This window comes from Fundulus heteroclitus, chromosome 1 (assembly GCF_011125445.2).
Source record: "Fundulus heteroclitus isolate FHET01 chromosome 1, MU-UCD_Fhet_4.1, whole genome shotgun sequence".
Lineage (NCBI taxonomy): Eukaryota > Metazoa > Chordata > Actinopteri > Cyprinodontiformes > Fundulidae > Fundulus > Fundulus heteroclitus.
Window position 1 is genome coordinate 18,840,087 of NC_046361.1, and position 23,868 is coordinate 18,863,954.

The window sequence follows — 23,868 nt, forward strand, 5'->3', positions numbered from 1 at the left end:
CTGTTGTCAGTGGCCGACTGTTATGAATGTGTTGTTCTGATATGAAACACTAAGTGTCATTATTACTCATTGCTCCTTTAAAGCTATAGTCGGTATTCCAGTTCAGAAACACTTTTTGTTATACTGGATGAAATGGTCTTTCCATCCTGAGAGTAGTCAGTACATTATGTATTCAGAAAAGGGAGGTAAAAAAATGTGATCTCTGTGAGAGTTGCGAGCCTGTAAAAGGTAAGAGTTTTGGTCCTGCTCTCACCCATAGACATTATGTACTCAATCGCCTAATCTATTGGTTGACCCACATGCCAGTCATTGTGACACGCTCACGTAATGCCAGTGTGTGTGCACGTTCCTTGTTAGTTTCCACTTGCTGGCTGTGAATGTGCACTTCTAGTGTTTAAGATAAGCTTTATTGATCTCACATTGGAGAAATTCACATGTCACATCGGCTCAGTAATCAGTAGTCATAGGAAAGAGGAGTCAAGTAGGACGAGGTGCATCAAATATATACACAGTGTGTCCTCGTTATACCATGGATCAAAAGGAGCAGGTAAGAAAAAGCAAAAAGAAAGAAAAGAAAAAAAAATACAAAATGAAATAAGCCAGTTAGCTTTGATGTCAGCCATTCATTGTAGCTCCACCTCTCTCACCGTATACTTTCAATATGGCAGAGAGTCACAAGAAGCAAACAGTGTACAGGTTTATGAGAAGAAGAGGAAGGCCTCAGTAGAAACAAATAAGACCAGAGTGGATTTGGGAGCGTTTTTTTATGCGATCCCCCTGAGGAGTAGAAGAGCAGGTATGATGGTCTTGCTTATGCGTAGTTGTTCAAAAAGGGACTTTTTGGAAAAATAGCCAATTCTATCTTTAAGCCATTGCTGAGTCAGAGACAACTGCTCTTACTTGGGCTAAGGAGAAAAAGTGCTGGTCTGTTGCTCAGTGGTTCAAAGTCCTCTTTTCAAGCAAAAGTAAATTTCATTGGGAACGCAAGGTCCTGGGGTGTGGAAAAAACTGGAGAAATGGAGAATCCCATGAAATTCCCAAAGTCAATGATGATCTGGAGAATCATGTCCTATATGCTCGTGTTGGTCCACAGTGTTTTAACAAGTCCAAAGACAGTACAGTCATTTATCAGCCATTTTTTATTTAATTTATTGTTTCTCTCTGCAGACAAGATTTCTGGAGATGGAGATTAAATAACCCAGTATTACTTGTTTCTTGCCCAAACTGTGGCAACAGACACAACAATGCAGATGACCTATAGGTCACTAAATGTGGGTTTCCCTGAACCCCTCAGTAGAACCACATGCTGGGCTTGATGCAAGAACTCATGCAAAGGGAACCTAGATGAAACATTCAGTGCGCATAATGCAGTGTGAATAGACATAATTTTCAGCAGAATGGCATTTCTGTACTTAAAGTTATTTTCTATTGCCCTCAAGTACTATCTCAGTGTAGAATTTCAATTACCTGTAGGACTTAATCCTCAAAATTAAAATAAATAAACCCTTTAAATATATAGCTGAGTGTAGTGAAACAATAACAACGTACAGGTTTCACATTTTAACTTTAAATATTAATTTCTCAGTGCTATTCTAATTTATTGAGACGCTCCATTTAACATGTTATTCACCTAGAAATCCACTGGAGGGAAACCTAGAGTCATTAGTCATCTAAACGCAAAATAAGCCAAACACCTGTTGGATCAAATTGTGAGCTGTAATTTACTTATTAAACAAATAAAACCATTAAGGGGACGAGAATTACACAAAAAGAAGATAATTACGTTGTATGAATTAGTTTAATAAAATGTGGTAATTTGACCGTGCCCCTGTGCGACTGTAGAAATAATTTCCATCAGATTAAACGTGAACATTTCCACTGCCAGACAAACAGATCATTGTATTTAATGAACGTGCAATGCAGCATAACCTGCAGGCACAATAAACAGGCCTGATTAAGCAGGGTCATTATTGCTCTCAACTCTCTCCGTCGCACGCAAACACTTCACCATGAGCCTGCCGCGCTAATTTGAGGGAGCCTCGCTTCAATAACTGATGCGTCAGCCCTCGGCAGGCAAAGAGTTAACTCGGTCAGCCTGTTGTTCTCCCCTCCGTCCAACCGGGCGGCGTCGCTAAGGGAGAAGAGGCTGCGCTTCAGGAGGCGCAACAGATCCCCAGCTGGAAAACGAGCTCACATCTGGCGCGCAAGAACAGCCGCTTTTTTTCCCTGGCGCAACCTGTCCATGCGTAGTTCCTCTGAACTGGATCAGCTTTCCTGGGTGTGAGTGAGTGAGTGAGGAGGAAAGTTGACCGGGATTAGAGCTGGGGGGTGGGATTTGGTCTAAAAAGAACTGATTTGTTTTGGACAGGGTGCGTCTGCCGTGCGTAATAAGCCAACTGCTTATAAATAAGAATCACCTGCAGAATATGGAGAGATCAGTTGCAAACATCTGAGCCGACACAGTGATATTTCCCACAGGTGGTTTCCTTCACTTTTTTCCTCGCTGCAAAAACTCGTGGGTCATCGGCTCTGACTCTTAACATGAGGACGCGCCTTCTCTCAACCTTGTGATCGTTCCTCTCCACAGGCGGACAGCAGCGGGAAGCGACACGCTTCCAAATGATCAGCTCGGTGTGCGTTTCGACTTACCGAGGGCGCAAGTCAGGAAACAAGCCTCCGTCTAAATCATGTCTGAAGGAGGAGATGGCCAGATGCGAGGACTCGGAAAAAATCATCATTAACGTCGGCGGCACCCGGCATGAGACCTACAAGAGCACCCTGCGGACCCTACCGGGGACGCGTCTGGCCTGGCTGGCCGAACCTGACTCCCAGGGCTGCTGCTCCGATTCGGACGCCGAGCTCCCGAGCGTCTCAGAGTTCTTCTTCGACAGACACCCGGGCATCTTCGCCTACGTGCTCAACTACTACCGGACCGGGAAGCTGCACTGTCCTGCGGACGTGTGCGGCCCGCTGTTCGAGGAGGAGCTGGCCTTCTGGGGGATAGACGACACCGACGTGGAACCGTGCTGCTGGATGACCTACCGGCAGCACCGGGACGCGGAGGAGGCCCTGGAGATATTCGAGCCGCCCGACCCGGAGGACACGGACGACGACAGAGACACGCCGAGACGGTTCGGCATTGAGGACTCCAGCGACAGGTCCAGAGGGTGCTGGGAAGTTTGGCGACCCAAAGTGTGGGCCTTGTTTGACGACCCCTACTCATCCAAAGCAGCCAGGGTGAGTTCAGCTTTGAATCTCCTTTACTGAAACCAAGATGTTTTAATTTCCTTGTTGGTATTTCTTTCTTGTTCAGTATCAACAGGTGTCTCCAAAAGTTTCGGCCAATCAGGCAACAGCCTCGCTGAGCTGATTGATAGGCTAAAGCAATATGCACGCATGATGATAAATTTGATTCAATAAAGCAATCAGTCAACATGACATGTGACTGAATGTATTAAGTTAAAACTAATACATACTTAGATACAGTATATAAAAAAGATGAATGCACTCATCAATCAGAATCAGCCAATTATTTTCTACTCTGGCATGTAAAATACTGAAACACCTGATCTTCTGTGCCCATAAATCCCAGAATGCATTGTAAGTTTTAATAAAAATATACTTTAATACATAGAATCTTGTTTCCTTCATTTTTCTGTGGGATTCAAAACAACCACTTTTATGAAGCACTTGCTCAGGAAAAACCCGATCAGAGCATCTCCGCGTATAAACACATTAAACTCAATACTAATGCATCATTAATTCCACTTTTAATTTCATGTTGTGCTGCTGTTCCTCACGAATCTGTTTTCCATTTTGCCTCGGCTTTTCTCTTTATATGATTAGTAAATTCCTTGGAGATTTGATTAGATGCTCTAAAATCTGTTATTGATGAACTTGGGTGGGGGTGGGGGGGGGGGGGCAGAAAGTGTCTACTGGAAAGGACACAAGAGCTTTTTCAGCCACAGCTCTTTATTTTCTGTTTCTGTCACCAGATCTCAGCGCTTGATCTTAATTTAAAGTCTGATTGTGTTATTATTAGAGAATTTTAGGGTATCTAATGAGACAGCAAGCTCACAGGACGAGAGGACACACGGTGATGTTCAGGAGAACTAGGTGTGAAAAAAATGTACCAATACTTCTGAGGAAAATACTGGAATCCTTATTTTTTGTTTTCACCAATAAAGGGAAGCATTTACAAAGGCCATGCTGTGTCTTAACGAGTCTGTAATCAGCACGGAATAATTCAGTCCTGGTTTGACTTTACATCACTGTTGTGTTGATTATTCTTGTCTAATTCCACACCTGGAGAACACCTGGAGAAATAAATGGGCCTATTTAAGCTCAGTCTGATTGCTGTGTCTTTATGACCATATACCTCCTTTCTGAAAAGAAATTAAATCCAACAATAAGTAAATTAATGCCGCATAGCATAAATACTTGCTATGAAATGATTTGTTTACAATGAAGTGTGCAAGATGTGGGTATCAAAACTTGACTTGTTTTAGCTCTCAGTGCCTGCTGTCTCCACGATTTTATGTAAACTAAACCCACTAAACTATGATTGACCGGCGACCTGTTGAGGGCGTAACCCGCCTCTCACTGGAGATAGGAACCCGCCATGGATGGGTGGAGAAACCCTCTGAAGCGGTCAGAAAATTTTATGATGAAACGCATCAAGTTGTGGGACTAACTTGTTTGCAGCTCTAAACTCTTTTAGGGCAGAAAATTAACGCAGATCTAACTTAGACGTACAGGCTCAGGTAGAGGCTTGCCAGATGTCAGTGCTACTGTGCATGACCCACTCCATGGATTTAGAAATTGATAAACAGTTGAAAAGGCGAAGAGGCCTGGCTTACACTTAATGCTCTAAATATCTTTTACTGGTTGTGGAGGCCGGTCAAGTTCTTCCACACCAGCCTCGCTAATTTACGCCCCTACAGACCTTGCTTTGTGCACGAGTTCACAGTCATGTTTGTAACATAAAAAAGCCATCAAAGTGTCCCCACAAAGCCAGGAGCGTAACATCAACCAAATAGTCTTCGCATGCTTAAGCATTAGGAGTTTCTTTTACCGTCAGTAAAAGACAGAGGCCAGTCCCTCACCATAATCCCCACGGCTCCAAACGTTTCTCTTGACACAGTGCAGTCCGGCCAATACTCTTCTCCTGGCAACGATCAAACCCAGACTTGTTCTTTTGATTCCCAGAGAGAGAAGCTTTATTCCTCACCCCAGAGAGCATTTCCCCACTTCTCTAGGGTCCAGTGGCAGCTTGCTTTACACCTCTTCATCTGACTCTTCACATTGTGTTTCGACATATCGGGCTGGGATTCAGCTGTACGGCAATGGAACCCCATTTCCACGAAACTTTCTCCGCACATTCCTGAGCTAATCCGAAGGCCACTTTGAGGGTGTAGGTCTGCAGCGACTGAATCTTCAGGGAGTTGGCAACATCTTTGTACTATATCATCCACTGACACCGCTCTACCAGGTTGTTTCTAAGTTTTAAACATACCCAATTGCTTCCACTTTGTCAGAGTTGACTGTTGAATACATAGTCGAGAGGAAATTTCATGAATGGACTTTTTGCCCTGGTGGATTCCATCATGGTACCACCCAGGAATTCACGATGCTCCCAAAAGCGACCCTTTTGTTCACAAATGTTTGGAGAAGCAGTCCGCCTATCCCAGTGGCTGGATTTTATAGACCTGTGTGCATGTCAGGGACTGAAAGGCCAGAGTTTAACGATGGGAATCGTGCTGCTGAGTATACAAGCAAGCACTTACGGATGTGCTAAACATTCAGCACAGAGTGTGTCCACGTCATTTTCTGAGATAATGCATGAAATTCTTTGAAAGGACAAATATTGGGATTCCAAACACGCTTGATTAGCACGCCTCTGCAGGTTGTGCATGAGGGACGCCTTTCACAGTGCAGCATCAGAGAAACAATGGCTACTAAGAGGAAGATAACTGTCCGTTCATGCACCTCAAACTCCAGCAGAACTCCTGATGGATCTGGTAAACAAAGCACCGATTTCAGTAACGTTACTTTGGCTGTGCAAGATCCTTCTTCTGAAATAATAAAATATGGATCTATAACCAATATACAGATAAATAGGTGGAAAAAAAAGAAATATATCCGCAACATGAAAGTGGAGAAATCGTCAGCCAGCTTAGTTTTAATTACACCACTTTACAATGTGTCGGAAACTGCAATCGTTTATGGTAATAAACAAAGATGCTGCTGCGGGAGTTTTGAAAATGTAAATACGACGAGCTTATCAAGCCTTTCTCACCAGCAGCTACATGCACTCTTCTTTAGTATGGATTCAACATATATTGCTTTGTGGTAAAGTGAACGTGAACTCAGTGAGTTGAGCTGGCTTTCGTTCTTTTTTTTGCCGGGGATATACAGCACTCCAGCCGTAGGCTATTGAAAGGGTGCTATATGCCTAATGGCTCGATAACAAAAGCTGAGTGTTCGTTGAAGTAACCATGAAAGCAAGTATCAAGTGTCATCGGCAGGAGTTGTCAGGCCAGAAAAGAAAATGCATTTAGCTGAGAATGGTTCATTCAGTCTGTAATATCGGCTTCTGTGTGTGGCTGAGTGGTCTGTTCAGAAACTCTCAGATTTGCACAAATACAACGTTCTTCTCCCTGCAGTCCAGTTAAACTGTTTATGTGAACTGTTCGTCCAGCAGCGGTCACCTGCAGCGTCCGTGTTGCTTCGCAGGACCTGTAAGTTCATCACGTCTGTCCGTCAGCGCTGGATGTTTGCAGATGAACCCAGTTGGGAAGTTCTGCCAAAAAAAACAACAACAACAAAAACACAGCAGTGTAGATTTGAAACGTTAGTCCTAGCAATTGTATATTGACCCAATCATGAGGCTCTGTCCATTTCCTCTCCGGACAGAACATGTATGTATGTTTACTCTGTGTGCATTATGAGGGCAAGCTCTCTAAGAAGATGAAGGGACTCACATTACTTTTATTGCCTTTTTATTTCAGAAGGCTTCTAAGCTCAGTTCAGGTAATGTGATTCCTGAAAGCCGCGGAGAAGCTCCTCTGTGCATCGTTAAAGCCACTTCCTTCCAAAGACCAGATTTTAGGTGCATATCTGCTAAGGTCAGCTGCCCTTCTGGCGTTATGACCACTCCTCTTTATGTGAGCTGTGGTCATAATATATTTTTTAAATACAGCGGTTAGAGGTGAATTGTCCAGAACGTCATTAACATTTGAAACCAACTGCAGTTAAATTGCTGACTTTCAGTCTCAATCTGAAAGCATTGGCAGAGCCTTGTAAAAGCACTATTAGGCTTGCAGATTTTATGTGATCAATCAGCACAAAGTGTAGATTTAATGAAGAGCATCTGTAACCATTTGTGTTGAAGTTTTACCACAGAACTACTATTGGATTCAGGCCTGGACTTTGACTGGACCATTCTCAGACATGAATATGCTTTGACCTCAGCAATTCCATTGTTTTTCCAACCTCTGTATGTTGTTTTTCTCAGGATTTCTAACTATTTGGCTTCATTCACAGGCTGTCCCTGCTAAAAAAAAAATCAAGTCAATCAACCAAACAAAAAACATCCCTAAAGCAGGATGCTGCTCCTATGTTTGAAGGTGGGGGTGGTGTGCTCAGGGTGATATCCAGTGTTAGTTTTTCTCTACCAGCAAATAGGTCAGATAGTTACATGCTGGTCTCATTTTCTCAGCAGACCTTTCACATGTTCACATGCTGCTGTGCCCATTTACATGACTTATGGTGTAGAGCGAACAGGGCTTCTTTTTTGTTCTGTTTTGTAGAGTTCACAGCTAACAATTGTCCGATTCTCCCACCTGAACTGTGTATCTCTGCAGCTCCTCCAGAGTCTCCCTGGGGCTCTCATGCTTCTCTAATTCAGTTTAGATGAAGAGTCAGCTCTTGGTGTGTTCCCAGTTGTGCCGTACTCCTCATTTGAGAGCCCTGTGAGACGTTCAAAGCTTGGGATACTGTTTCGTAACCCAATCCTGCTTTAAACTTCTCCACATCGTTCTCCCTGACCTGTCTGCGGCCTTCCTTGGTCTTCTCAATGCTGTTTGTTCTCTAATGTTCTTTAACAAACCTCTTCCCAGAACAGCTGGATTCACATTAACATTATGTTACACACAGATGGAGCCCTAATCCTTAATTATTAGCACACTTAGGAAAACAGCTGGTTGCAATAGCTTTTATTTAGGGATACCGTGGTAACCGTGACCAGATGCAAATGCATGCCACATTTTTCATTTATTTGTAAAAAGAAGAATTAAACCTATGTATTTATAAATCACATTGTGGGGTTTGATTGCAGCACAATGTAGCAAACTCCCGACACTGTATTTCAGTCATTGATAATGTCTGATATTATCGTCTCCATTCACCTATTTTTAAATGGCTAGAAGAAAGTATTTTTTTCCCTCACCACATGGCTGCTGAACTTAGATGAATTCATGTTTTTCAATGTCCAGGCCATTCAACCCGTATCTCCTTATAGAGTTAAAGGTTTTAGAGTAGTGTGAGAAATGACCCTGACAACCACGTCATTGAATATGTGACTGGATTAAAAAAATTACAAGGGGCTGAGCTGCTTAGATTCTGCAAAAGATCATTTTCTGAGAGTAAAGAGAAAGGAATCAAATGATTCATTGCGATTCATAAATCCAGCAGGTATCTAGCATTTGAGTGAACATGATGCATTCTTGTTAGTTTTGTAGGCAAAACTAAAGATATTGAGTAACTGCTTGCACAGACTAATGAAGACCTTCCTTGGTTTATCTGTGCTGCGCCATGGATTATAATGTCAACAGGGAACGGATATACAAAAGCTCTCTGCTTACAACCTGAATGCCAGTTCAACTTATTGCTTCCTGAAGCTCACTGTTACATCCTGCTTTGTTGTCCAATCATGTATGCAGGCTTTTAAAGACGTCCAGATTTTAAATTCTGTTTTTAAAATATTATTTTTTTATCAGAAGGATCTCTGTCGAGACCTACACACATTTGCAGCGATATTTCATCGCTATGCTCCAGATCTACTGACAGTAGGGGCATTTAAATGCATAAATGAGTTATGCTGAGCAGAAACGTGCATCACCTCTGCATATCATCTCTTCCTATTTACAGCCCATAGTTCTCTAAAGCTTGCCCAGTACAAGGCGATAGTCAGGATCACTAGAAATAACTAAAACATGGACATTTCCAGCAATAATTTTGCATGGATGGTTTGGCACAGCCAGGTTGTGTGGAAAAGTCTAAGAGTATTAAGATAAAATTATTATATAAATGGATGTATAATAAGACACAGGAGGGCTGAATGCTGATCCTTTAGCTTACTGTAGAAATGTCACTTGAAGTTCAAGCGTGTTTTGTTCTCTTTATGGCCAAGAGTTGTTTCCCAGGAAAAAAAAAAGTTTCTGGTCCCTGGACTGGAATTCAGTAGTCGGGAAATCATGAAAAGAAAAACAGGATTCCTTCACCTAATTAAGAGGGAAATTATCTGTGTTTAAGTAACATTATGTTTATAATAGAGAACAACTCCTTGGTAATGTGATGGACCTGGGATTGGTTTCCTCACACTGTGCATTATTAGACAAAGGTTAGACAGCATTTATCTGTCTTCAGGATTTCCTTTTGTTTGAAAGCAAACTAAAAGTCTACAGTGGGATTGACTGACTGTCACTGACGGCTCTTAAACTGCATGTATGAAGGTGGCTTCGCAAAAGTGTCCAAATGTTTAATGAGTTAATGTCCTGGAAAAGGACTTCTACTGGCAGTAATGTTGGTGTTACAGAAAGATGGGAGGAAGGAAATAAGCGAGAGCTCAGGGCAGCTCGCCAATAGCTAAGCCTGACCACAGAACAAGTCTTTCTAGTTTTAATCAGTTAAAGCCACTCATGAACTAAATGTGTAAATGTAGGAGTCAAGAAGCCGCCGTGGCAGTGAAAAGTGCATTGTGGGCAATAATGTTGTAATAATTTCCGGCCTAGAATGGTGCATTTAAACTATTCCTTTTCCAGTGGGGAATCAATGTGCAACAAACACACAAGTAAACAAACAGTTTTAATCACTTTCAAAACCAGGAGTGCACAAATTAAGAACTCTTGAGGCTTTTCTTTAATCCGCTTAATTAAACATAAAGGCTCTCACACACCCACTGATATTTGGTTTGAAATCCTTTAGGGGTTTACAGAAAAACTGCACAGCATCCCAACATCTACCCCAACTATCAGCTACAGTGATGCCTTACTGAGTGTCTCCTCACCTGCAGGCTGAACTCGTGCTTTGCACAAAGTGGGTATCTAAAGTTTTCTTCTGCACTATATGTTAGCAAATGGGGATCGAAGCTCACAGTACAAGGCAAGCTAAATAAATTGTCATAATTCTAGGCTTGTTTTAGCAAAACCTCTCTTTTACAGCTAGTTGCTTCAGTGTCCTGTAGCTAATCTAAACCGGAAAGTATATCTTGTTCATGTCATTGGTTTATGGTGTTTAGAATTGACTTTAAACTCTCATAAAGAGTTTAATGGTCAAGCTCTTTCGTATTTGTCAAACTGCCAGCAACACTACTTGCAGCTCTCTGGATCCTTTTTGTCTGACTGCTGTTTGCTCTTACTTGATCCGAGGTACCATCCGGTTCACAAAGGGGACTGCAGACATGGAGCCTAAATTTCTGTCTCTACAGATTAGAAAGGCTCCAACATTTATTTTAATCGATATTAAAAATTATTTGTTTTCTTTCATATTTTTTTTTAAGACTATGGTCCGTGTTTTTTGTTTTACTGTTTTTTGTGCAATTTCATTTTATTACTATTGTATGTGCAGCCTTTAGTTAGTAAAGGTTGGTCATTAACCATACTTAAATAAAGCAAATGAACAAAAATAAACATGACTTGGCTGAATAATCTGCAGTCAACACTAGTCAGAGTGATCACAGTTCGAAGAAAGAGTTAAAAGGAGAGACAAGCTAAAGGCCAATCAGAGATTAGGGTAGGTAGAAGAGCATGTTTCTGACACCAAAAACATATAAAACAAATGAATAAAAATAATAAAGGGTGAAAAAGAAATAAAGGACAGATTTCTTCCTCAAAAAGAAATAAGTCAGTGTTGTTAAACAGCTTTGCTATAATTTCTTAAAGGAGCTGTACCTGATTCTGCTCCAATTTGAACCGTTAGTGAGAAGTATGGTTTAGTTTGGACATTAAGTCCCGCCCCCAACAGTTATTTCCCCCAATGAGAAGCCCTCGACATGCACAAGACTAAACACACGCCCCATGTCATCAAATCAGAGTGTATTTATAGGCATCCTCCTGCCAGGTTTTATGAAGGTATCTTCTGTCTGCTATGATCGCCTGCCCTACACTTGAAAAAAAGATCCTAAACATATTTTTTCACTGAAGCCCCAAAATATTAAAATGTAAGTATGGCTGGACTTAAGCGCCAGGTTTACTGTTTTTATTTCTACTCTCTATTGCCACTACTGTTTTGAGATGCTGCAAATGTTGTCATTAGTCTGACTTTGCTGTATATGACTCCCCTTTGCTTGGGCTGCAAGTCAGATCCCCACAAGAACACATATACAGTTTTAAAAGTAAAGTTATAAGTTTTATGACACATAACTATTAGGAAAAGATGTATAATACTGTATAATTATGTTTGTTTGATGAAATCACTCCAGCTACACTCCACTGAAAGCCATTTTTTTCGATTTACTGGGAGAAAAAAATAAATTAATGGTTTTGTGGTGATTTGTCAGTTTGATTGTAATTATAGTTTGGATTAGGAGAGCACATGGAGCTATTAATTACAAATAGAAATGTTTGAATGGACCAGTTTGTGGTTTTTCTAACTTCTGATATCTGTCAATTCGGATTTTGTCAAATATAATTTTCTCTCTAAGAGGTAAAATGATGGCACAACATACAAATTTGACTGTATCTATAATAAAACATTTACTCAAAACAGCCACAAGTTGCAAAAGTGTTTTTAGTTGCTACATAAAATCTAAAACTAAAGTCCATCAGGTCACTTATAAAGCACTTAAACGTTTCAAATCATCCAACAATTATAAGAGAAAGATGACATGTGTAAATAAAAAAGAAGTTTTCTAAAGGTAATTTAATTCATCCAAACCAACTCAACCCTATGGGAAATATATTTGTCCCCTAAACTCAATAACTGGTTTTGCATCAATGCCTCAACAACATCAATGCCTCAACAACCGTTTAAAGTCATGCCACTCCAGACTTTGACTAGGCCACGCCAAGTAATTAATTTATAATTATGATTCAGTGAACTTGGTTGTCTTTGGATTATTGTCCCAAGAACTTAAGATAGCATTAGATTTTTTGCTAGAGAGCAGAATTCATGACTCCATTGATTAATACAAGTTGTCCTGGTCCTAAATCAGCAAAGCAGCCCTGACCATCATACTACCACCACCATGTTTGACTCTAAGATGTTCCTTTTCCAAAATGTGATGTTTTAGTTTTATGCTGGCTGTAACAAGATGCACAGATTAAAATTAATTTCAGTTTTGTCTCATTGTCAGTTCACAGAATGTTTTCCTAAAAGTCTTGAGGTTCATTTGTTTTCTTGTGTGAAACTGGCCTCTGTCTACTTTTTGGTCATCAATAGTTTTGTGGTGGAAGTCTACCATGGATGCTATTTTTTCAGTCAATTTTCTATTATTGACTCATTAACACTGACCTTAACTGAGGGAAGTGAGGCCTGCTGTGTGTCAGATGTTATTCTGGGTTCTTCTGTGACCTCCTGGAAGAGTTCGTGGATGCGCTCTTGGAGTTTTACCACTGCTTCATGTTTTTTTTTTTTATTTGTGGACAAAGGCTATTTCTGTGGTTTGCTGGATCACAGTCTTGAAAATGTTTTTTTTTTTACTCTTTCCAGGCTGATAGGCTTTCTTATCTGTTCTTTTGTTGTTGATGTGATGCTTATTAAATAGGTTTTAGCCTACTTCATGTTGTCAGACAGGTTCTATGTAAGTGATATCTTAAGTCTACGGGTTGTAATCAGACTTGGTTGTAGAACGTAAAGTAAAACCAAAGAATTGTGATTAATAATAGTTAATTCATCCTTTAACCTAGGAGATGGTTGATTATTGACATAGGTCAGGTTGGTTTGATAACTTTTTCTCTTAATAAATTAAATCATACTTAGAAAACTGGATTAAAAACACCTTACGTCATAGAAAGCTGTTTTTAAATACCAGATTAAAACAGCAAAAAGGATCCTGCTATATGCATTAACTGCAAATATTTAAGAGGGAGAAAATATAATCTTTTAAACATAAAACAACCTTCTTCAGTATTTTTATTTGTATTTTTCCAAAGCTGTTATTTATGCTCAGGTTGGCAGAGCAGTTTTACTGTAAATGTTTCTACAACAGACACAGAGGCGAGCTACAGACGATGCACAGTAGTGCTTGTGTGAATGATCCTCATGTTTCCACTTGTGACTCCCCTCTGTGGAGGAGGATCCTCACCTCTCACCTGCTGGCTAAGCACTGTTCTCCTGTTTCTGCCGATCATACATTAAGGTGGATTAAAGTGCAAAATGACATATAGCCCCCGAAAGAACTGGGACTTAGACCTCCTCTAATAATTTCATCCAGTTATACATCATGTGCAGATAATCACCACCATTTTTCCAGATATTTTTGGCTCGGTGGATGTATAAAATATAAATGTCGGATAATGAAGTACCCAGCAGAGATGTGGCTGTCAGGCTGAGTGGTGGAGATTAATTCTTTGTCCTCAGGTGCACAGGCTCTCAGACATGAATCAGTGTGACATGTGTTCCAGGAAAATCAGAGCTGGCTACTCGTATTATTTCTCTGGATAGCTCAGTGGTTATGTAACTGGTCTTCTTCCACATAAAGCGTCCATACTGGTGGTGACACAGCATGATGCTAGGCAGCTTGGGATGATGACTGTGATGGGACCTTTCAGCTGATGCCTAACAACCTGCTGCTTTATGTTTCTCCTGCTTTGTTCCCTACAGTTCTAATTTTCCCAGCTAGAATTGGGCTCCTTTCCCCTGTGGAGAACTTGGCTATCTGCACGCTGAAAGCTGATGACGTTGTCCAACAATTAGCTGAATGATTGAGCATGAATATGTTGGGAGCCTTGTCATGTCAGCCAGGGATTAATAGGACTTTTTGAAATAATGTATTAGCCGATAAACTGACAGGAAAAGATGTGCAAGGCAGGAATGTGACCATATGTAAATAGCCTTTAGGTAGTCTCGATGAAACTATCTGTTTAAATAAAGGTCGAATAATAATCAAATTATAAAAAAAGGAACACCAGAGAGTAAAACCTGACTGACGGTTTGATCAGCCAATAATATTCTTTTTTTCAGTCTGTAGATTTTTTCCTCTGGCCTAATGACCTCTGTTGTTGGACACTGAAAACTGTAATCAGGAGAATACAAAGTGATTGGAGATTAACATTCCCCCCTTTTAAGTTAATTAAACCTTAAAAATATGTTTTGTTCAAAAATAATTGCTGGAAGAAATAGTCTGTGAGGACTAGAAAAGCTTTGAGACTCTTGAATGTATAGATGCACCAAGCGCTAAAGCGCAAGAAGTCGCCTTAAGCTAACAATCACGCTTTAGGACTGTATGGACGGATTATTGACAGATCTATCCAAATCTAGAAAACAGATTCAGGGTTAAATAAGTATCTACGGTTGGTAAAACTGATTTCTTTTGTCCAATAACTAAATAAATAAGTAAATAAATAAACAAGTAAGCCATCTGGACGGCTTCTTTGTTGAATCATCTCCTCTTCAAGAAACCTCTTCAGTCTGAGGAGTTGAAGACAAACTCAGCCTTATAAGCAGAACCTTCACATAATGGATCAACAAGTTAAACGGTGACAATCAAAACCGGTTGCTCTCATGCAAAAGAGGACCATCAGCCTAACACCCGATCGTTAGTGCTCTGACGGCCACTTATTGTACCTAGGGGGCTGAGTCACGCTCGCATTAACAACATTGTAGGAAGGGTACTATAGGAGCCGGAGGCTGCCACCCTGTTTAACGACAGGCGGTTTCTCTTCATAAAAATGGCTGCCTTCACTCCTTTTTCAAACCAATGTTCTTCCATATCCAGGATGAGAACATCTTCATCCCTGAAAAAGTTTCCTGAAAGGTTCTCCCTAAAGATTCGGTTCTCCGGCACAAACAGAGCAACGTTGTGTGCGCTGGAGGACTATGACCATTTATACCCCGAGGAAACAAAGTAGCTACTGGGCAAAAGGTTGGCCCAGCAGAGAAGAGCGACACCATCAGACCGAGATTCACCGGTTCACACTTACAGGGTGAAGAGTGAGATATTACTCAACTTCATATGTTTGTAAAGGCAGAGAAGTAAATACTTGAGGAAGTACTTTATAATGGACTGTATGTTGGACAATAGCATCGACACAGCAGCACTTCTAAATCTCTTGCCTTCATAGAAATCAACAGCTTTGTGACACAGCTGGTTAGGCCTAAAAATAATCCCTTCTTGTTTAGCACAGCCCAAGATGGAAACACTCAGATGGCTGAAGGACGGCTTTAGAGTTTCCAATTCTTAGTTTCTCTTTGTGTCGAGCGATAATGGAGCCACGCAGACATATTTCTTGGCAAAGACTCACATTTACAGACAGAAATAATGAGCAAGAGAAATAACAACCTCTCCTTAGTCCACAAGATGAGCAGTTCTCCAGGCGAGCTCCCTGCAGACACAAGCTCGATAGATGCGAGGTCATGTAATCGTGACACTGTTTGGTTACGTCTTAACTGTTCGCATTTGCGCCAGGGCATTGATCACCTTCCCTGCAGAGATGCTCCTGGCTTCAGATAGCCGGCTCTGTTTGGTTCAGAGATAAACTGCTTGGCGTTTCAGTAAACCTAAGGCTGTCAGGGTCTCTTAGACACATCACAAGCCTTCAGGACTGCACCAGCTGGTGGTTTTAACTAGTCTTAGTGTTTTGTTGGTGAAGCATCAGTAAATGCTGGCTGTGTGGCATCTGTTGGTTGGAGCTATTTAGATGGCTACGGTCTCTCTGAGCAAAGAATCTTTTTTTTTTTCCTGGATGTTGAAAATGATCTGTTGTTGTGTTGATCTTAAATAGCATTTTTGTTTATCGCATGTCGTGGTCCTGTGCGGGTTTTGTGAGAGGCTGTTGGCGGGGCGAGCTGTGATTTAAAAGTCAACAACATCTATCCACTTTGTGGAGTTAGACTAATTCTTAAACCAGGTACAAGAAAAGCAGAAGTGTCCAATGTGTATGTAGGGCTCATTTATACAGTAATTTATGTATATTAAACCGATAAGCCCAAAATTATTCATACCCTTGTCAGATTTAATTTTACGGACATGTTTCATCGGACTGGGATTAGTATCAGTCTTTGAGTGGTCCTGCCTTAAATCTGATAGAGAATCTGCTGAGGGAGGCAAAGATTAGGGAGATGGTACGGAGGCCGTTCAACCTCAAAAACTTGGAGCATGATCAGAGATAAATTACCAAATTATAAATGGGAACACGGAAGCTGTTCTGCAATTACAAAAAGGGATAGCCTGTTGTAATGCCAGTATTTCCATTGATTGTTTAGAATAGTTTAAATAATTTTCAACATGCCAATAAAAAAATCCTAACAGACCACCTTCACTCAAAACTGATACTGTTTTGTCCCATTTCAATTGAGAAATAAACTTCTTGGTTGAATGAAAATAATTTAAAATCTAAATCAGCCAGGAGTTTCAATGATCTTGGGATTACTGCAATTACAGTTATCTATAAAATAAGCTGCTGATTAGTTTTTTTTAGCATCGCTCTGGTGTATTCGCCACAGTTTTAACTCTATTTACGTTTGCTTTTAAGGCTCCATAAGAAACAGGAAATAATTCAGGTTTGCCTAAAATGTTCTACCTGCGGCCATGTTCCCCCCCCCCCCCCACTTCTAAACAACATCCTGTCTTACCATCAACACCTTTTTCCTGACTGCCCTGCTTAATGTCAGTGAGTGTATGCAGCTCACTGGATTTACTTTCCAGCAGCCCTTCAAAGGAAAGCTTCCTTTTACCGAGCAGGACAGAGCAGTAGGCGATGTTGGGGTAACAGTGATACAATAACCACTCAGTACAATGAGTCACAGAAAGAGCGAACACAAAAGGAGTAACAAGTTGATGTAATCAGTCTCTTGTTGTTTAGATTTTGAACCCCATAATTGTTTGTTTTGGGCGTTTCTTTGGCAGGCTTGGGGTGAATTTAACTGTATTCCTTTATAAGCAAAAGTACAGATTGATATTTAAACACTTATTAGTTTGTTTATTCTGAATAGCGGCTTATTTTATAGCCATGTCTGGATTCAGATGCTTCTGAACAAATCCTGTCTTGATGAACATGTTTTGGGCCAAATTTTAGGTCAGTTGAACCTCTGTTGAACCTTTGTGATGGCTCGTGCTTTTCCATTCAGTGTGGCCTCTGTCTTTATCGCAAACATGGACCGTTCTGCTTCAACAAATTGATCTAACCATGTGTGATTGAGGGCTTTGAGATTTCAAGAGGTATTGGATGCCGAGGATGAATAAATGGATGTGAGGAGGAGGAGGAGGTCAGTGGATTTACAGATGGGCCAGGTGAAGGCTGGGGAAGAGGGTCAGAGTGAGGCTGGGCGTCTCTGGCGGCGATGTGTCACCGGTACTTGTCAGCTCAATAAGCGAGAAAGAAAGGAGGTGAGAGCAGATTAATGGGATGCCAGCAGAGAGACGAGAGGGGAAGGTAAATTGATGGGAGGGAGTGGATATTTATGTGAATATAGTGATGTGAGAAAGTATTTGCCCCTTTATAGCCTTCTTCTGTTTTAATTTTTTTGTCACACTTAAATTTTATTGTCAGACGAAGATATCCTGATAAAAAAAGAAGCAGCTTGCCAGTGAGTATTTTGTTTCTTGAACAAAACAGGATGTCCCAATCATTCTGCTCCAGTGAGAAAAAGTAACTGTCTCCTAAACCTGAAACCTGGTTGTTCCACCATTGGTGGTTACAGGCGCTGCCAAGCAGCTTTGGTAACAGACAATAAATCCTTTATGTTGTTGGGAAGGATTATTGGTTCACTCTCCTTTGCAGCATTAATTTAATCAAGCAACAGGGTTTTTGAGCATGGACGGTCTATTCAATGTGATGACACAGCATCTCAATCAGATTTATGTTTGGACTTTGACTAGGCCACTCTAAAACCCTCATTTTGTTTTTGTGAGGCGTTCACAGGTGAGGTTGCTATTGTGCTTTGGATTACTGTCCCACTGCAAAACCCTTCTGAGTATAAGTTTAGAGTCATGAGCTAAGGGTCGGACGTTCTCCATTTCGGAGAAAATTATTCATTGTTGAGTCAATTATGGAAAGTCGTCCAAGTTCTGCACAAGCAACGCGGCCTCAGACCATCACACTACCACCATGTTTAACTGTTGGCGTGATAACAGACACTCTTTTTAATTTTTTGTCTGATATTAAGACTAATTTAATGATCTGAAACAAATGTGTGACAAAAAAACTGCATTGTTTGTTTGGGATGTAGTGGAAATCTATTAATGAGCATGTCTTCACATAGATGTATTTAAAAGAAAAGACAGGGTCATTTAGATTTTGATTGATTTACAATTCAAAAGTACTGAAATAACAATGTTTCTTTTAATATCTCTTCAGAGATGAAAAAAGCCTACAATTTGAACTTTTTCTTTTTTTCTTCTTTTTTACAAAATTTCCCTTCCATAAATAATTAGAACCTCGGTGTAAGACAGTTTAAAAAATAAGGTCTTTCAATTAATGTGGGACCCCCCCCCCAAACAAATAATTGTATTAAAATGAAGGGTTTGAGTTTTTTGATTTGCGAGATTAAGCTGCTAAAATAAAAGAATCTAACCCTTAACTGGTAACGGGTCACCGTTACCATTTAAGACCAAAACAGCAACAGAATCGGTGGAGTTTGTAACAGGAGTGACAAAGTTTGAACAATTTGTGTGTTCTAACTTCAATAAGTAAAAACTGCACTGCAAAAAGTTGTTCCTATTTTAAGTGCAAAAATCTTATTCCATTGGCAAATCATCTTATTTTCCTGCTCAAATCAAGGACATATACATTAACTTTAAGAACATTTTACTTAATTTTAGCTCTGTTTTTGCAGTGTGGTTACCAGAACACCATACTGGACCTCTTAGTTTAGACATTTAAAGGGTTACCTTTACAGAGACACCAAGCTTTTGCCTCTGCTCCAAAGGGTTCAGGAGCAGCATCTAATTTAATTTGGGCATATATTTTTTAGCCGTTTTTGTTACCGGGGATGCTACTCAGCGTTGCAAATGCTGTGTACATTAAAATGAGAGATCTTCTTTCAACTTCATTTAAGTAAAGCAGCTGTGCTAAATCATAGCAGATTCCCCCCTTTGCCTCAGTGCAAGATCTGTTTATGTTTGCCTTGTAAGGATGTCTCCTGTGAGCTTCTCCTATGACAGAGCTGAGGCTTCCCCCTCTCATCATGCAATAAAGTCATCATCTTCCCAAAGGGCCACCAGGGTTGTCATGGCTGATCCCTGCATGTCAGCAATATATTGTTGATGCTGTTTTGAACATGAGCTTCGGTTAATAAATCCCTATTATTCAGACTCGTACTGTGCAGTTCTCATTCAGTTTATCCGCCCCTATTGACACATACATGCTGTATTTGTTTTTCTAATCCCAGACTCAAAAGAACACCCAGCTGAATGAAAAGTGACAGCTCCTAAAGGGAGAAACTGCACACGCGTTACAGGAACGGTATTTATCCAGCTGGAAAGTCAGAGAGGATTGAGTGTCCTAGTCCTATTAGCGCAGGCTGCAGTTAACACTGATGACAGATCTTACATGAGTAAGCACCCAGCGTTTATACAAACACTGACACGACAGGTATTGTTGTGGAACAGGTGAGGTCCCTAGAGTCAGTATAATCTATTATATATTAAATTTTTACATCTAAAAACAACAAAAAAGTGCATTTAGAAAGTTGCTTACTTAAACATGAGAGATAAATCTAATAACACAGCAAACAAAGTCTCTCTAAGTCTGTTATTTAGTCTACTTTCCTGGGCATTTTGTTCTGCGTGAAGAGGTTAATAAGAGGTTTTGTTTGTTTTCATGAACTCCTTTGTGTTGAGTTTTCTCTAAATAAATTAAAAATCCTCAACCTTATTTAAAACCTCTAAGAAGCAGTCCTCCCATGGAGGCGCACATAATGCTAACTCTGCCAGAGCGCCTCCTGCTGACTGTGAGAGGTGGGACTCATGTTAATGGGATCCCAGCATGATCCAGTCACTTGGTTTAAAACAGGTTTGATTTCTAGGAAATTTGCTGTTTTTTCTTACACAAAAAGCAAACTTTCAGAAAACTCCCAACCACAGCTGTACAGTTTTAACAGTTGATGTGTTTACTGCCAACCAGGCAGGTCCAGAAACATCCCCAAATGATCAGAGTTGGCAAAATATTTTAAATGTTTTGGTTTTCACTTCATATGTACAATGAAACACTGAGATGTCGATAGTTTTTAGCTATGAGGGCTCAGTTCTTTGTATATTCATTAGACTTGTAATTTTCAGAGACCAAACACATTCCTAGTTTTTCTCCCACCTCTAATATTTGGATTTTAGCTGTAGTTAGATTTCAAACAACGGTCCTTTGGTCTGGAGTTGTTTAAATATAGGGATAAACAGTTTTATATATTTTTTGTCACAATTCTTTCTGTAGGGATGTGTCTCTGCCTAAATGGACCCAAATGTGAGTATTTCTGGGGAGACCCAGAAATGTTTTTTTGTAATTCTACCTTGTGTGGATTACAGAAATGCCACACTAACTTCAAATGTATTTATCAAGCTGTTTTTTTTTAATTCTTGAACTTGTGTTACATATCAATCAGTTTAAATGCATCAGGAATACCCCTACAGTTGACATGATATTCAGGCCCCTGATGAATAAGCTTGTGAACGCTAAATAATGAGAAGAAGAGGGAAGAACAGTGCTTTGCTTCTTCATTTATTTAATGTTGGGGAAATTGGAAATCTCTGTAAAAGAGATCTCCTTCTGCCCCATTTTTAAAAAGAAAAGTGTTTGTTCCTTGTGTCCGAGTGTTCTGGTTTGTGCTGCAGTCGAAGTGACTGAAGAGATCTCAAGTGATTTGTTTTCCGCTCCTGTGGCTCATCCTCTGACAGGCAAAGCTTTACAGTCAAGGATAAATAAACAGATTCATCATGTCAGTGTTTCTGAAGAACTCTGTTCTGATCAAATGCTTTTTGTGCCTCCCGTACTTGTAAGCTTGTTAATAATTGTAATCTGAACTTGTCAGTCAGCTAAGAAAAAATATTTTCTAAACACAATTTCTTTAATTCTGACACTTTTCGGAAAGTAATTAATATGTCATTCTCCGTTATTACTAGTTTCAGCATAAAAGAAACAGTAAAACATGTTATTATGGTTATTAATGCTGATTATCTGTCTCCAACAGGGAGTTGCGATCATCTCTCTCTTCTTCATCCTGCTGTCCATCACCACCTTCTGCATGGAGACCCATCAAGCCTTCGATGTACTACAAAACTTCACAGAGCCTGTCACCAAAGGAAACATCACAGAATACGAGATTAGGACCGTGAATGTCACCAACCCAAAGCTCGTCATGGTGGAGGGGGTGTGTGTGGTGTGGTTCACCTTTGAATTCCTGGTTCGAATCATCTGCTGCCCAAACAATCTGGCCTTCGTCAAAAACACACTCAACATCATCGACTTTGTGGCCATCCTGCCGTTCTTCCTGGAGATGAGTTTGAGAGGTTTGTCGTCCAAAGCGGCCAGCAACGTGCTGGGTTTCCTCCGCGTGGTGCGCTTTGTCAGAATCCTGCGGATCTTCAAGCTCACGCGCCACTTTGTAGGTCTGCGTGTGCTGGGCCACACGCTGAGGGCCAGCGTCAACGAATTCCTGCTGCTCGTGATTTTCCTAGCCCTGGGAGTGCTGATCTTTGCCACCATGATTTACTACGCCGAGCGCATCGGCGTCACCTACAACCCCGGGATTAATAACCACTTCAAAAACATCCCCATCAGCTTCTGGTGGGCAGTGGTCACAATGACGACGCTGGGCTACGGAGACATGTATCCACAGACGTGGCTGGGGATGATGGTGGGAGCGCTGTGTGCGTTGGCCGGCGTGCTGACCATCGCCATGCCGGTTCCCGTAATCGTCAACAACTTTGGCATGTACTACTCGCTGGCCATGGCGAAGCAGAAGCTGCCAAAGAAGAAATCGAAACACACCCAGAACCCACACGTACCGACCGACTCGGCCTCGTTTGTGAAATCAGAAACGAACTCACACATAGACAGCACTCAGAGCGACACGTGTCCGCTGGCAGCAGAGGACAGCAGCAGCAGGAATCGCTCAGGTGAGGTCAAAGTGTCACGCTGAAGGGGCCAGTTCAAGCAAAATGTAGCAATAAATCCTCACCTTGTGTGTAGGTAGACTTCACATCACTTAACAAGAGAGATGAAGGCTAATTTCTGGTTCTCACCACCTTGTAGGGTTCATTGGGTTTAAAGTGAGGTTCATAATAAGAGTATAATGTCCAATAGCAGTAGATAACGCTCTGGTGTTAGGGCTGCACAGTATGTACCAAATTTATCCCAATACCACTGTTCACATTGTGCATAACACAAATAACTGCCTTGAGAGCGATAAAGTTCGGAAAAATATCTAAGTACCATACATTAAGGCTCTCTAAGCCTCTAAATTGTTGACACTTGTTGTTTAATACAGCATTAAAACAGTATCAACTCATTAAGAAACTGCAGATCCAAAACAGCCGACATCGGCCAGTAGCCTTTTTTCTTTGATAAACCCTTGATGTTGAGATGGAAATAATCCATTTTATGTTCTTCCTTTAGCTGGATATGCTGCTCTTTATCTGGGGGTCTATGTTCCTGTAAACCCCCAAAAAAACAGAAATACATGAACAGTGTTTAATTATTTATTGAAACTCATATTATTAGCGTGCAAATCAACAATATTATTGCACATTGCATGTTTTCTTAATATTATTTCAGCCCAACTTGTCGTCTCCATTTAATACAAATTCTCGGTGTTTGGTCCCAGAGAGTGAAATTAGAAGCTGTTCTGAGAAGGAGCCATTTTTATCCCCCTGCTGAGGAACACTTTACAGTCAGCTATTCTGCTGTGGAGAGAAGAAAACCCACCTTTACATACTGTCGCTGATTTCCCCCCCAATAATGTCTTTTCTGTTATAGACTGTGTTTGCTGTTCTGCTTGCAGGTACTTTTCTGCCTGCATTTTATTTATCTTTTCATACGATGTGAGCATTGGAACCCAAAGTCAAATTCCTTGTTTGTACCTACAAACTTTGGAACAAAGTCTTATTTTGATTCTGATTTCCAAAGCAGATTTCTACCATTTAAAAAAAAAAACCATTATCAGCAGTTTCGCTTCTTCTAACCTGTCGTCACCTTTACTCTGGGTGGTTACTTACAGAGAAGCCTATGATGACTTACAACTGAAGTAAAGGGTTTGTGGTACTAGTGGTACTACGACTTTATTCAAAGTATTCAGACAGGACAGTAAATGTCTAAAGGGACTCTCTGCGTTTATTACACTTATTATGTTTTGGACGCCCTCTGGCACATCACCACAACCCCAACACAACACCACAACCACCACTTTAACTTTTATATCAGACAGTAACTCTGAACGGCAACACTTAATATGCTTCAGTCTCAGTACGTATGGCACAAAGGCAGATCATTTGTGTCC

At 40.7% G+C, this 23,868-nt stretch overlaps 1 protein-coding gene across 3 annotated transcripts in view; it reads left to right on the plus strand.

The window, feature by feature from the left end:
- The first annotated feature begins 1,840 nt into the window (after nt 1-1,840).
- The window catches only part of kcnc4 (potassium voltage-gated channel, Shaw-related subfamily, member 4), a 30,924-nt gene continuing 8,896 nt past the window's right edge, over nt 1,841-23,868 (plus strand). Inside the window, exons 1-3 of one of the 3 annotated variants that reach the window (XM_021320539.2) lie at nt 1,841-2,478; nt 2,588-3,237; nt 21,562-22,489. In XM_021320539.2, coding sequence (XP_021176214.2) covers nt 2,620-3,237; nt 21,562-22,489 — 1,546 coding nt within the window. In that variant the 5' untranslated portion in view covers nt 1,841-2,478; nt 2,588-2,619. Of the gene's footprint in view, nt 3,238-21,561; nt 22,490-23,868 lie in introns of all 3 variants that reach the window. The other 2 variants (XM_021320537.2, XM_012870680.3) reach the window with 2 other exon arrangements.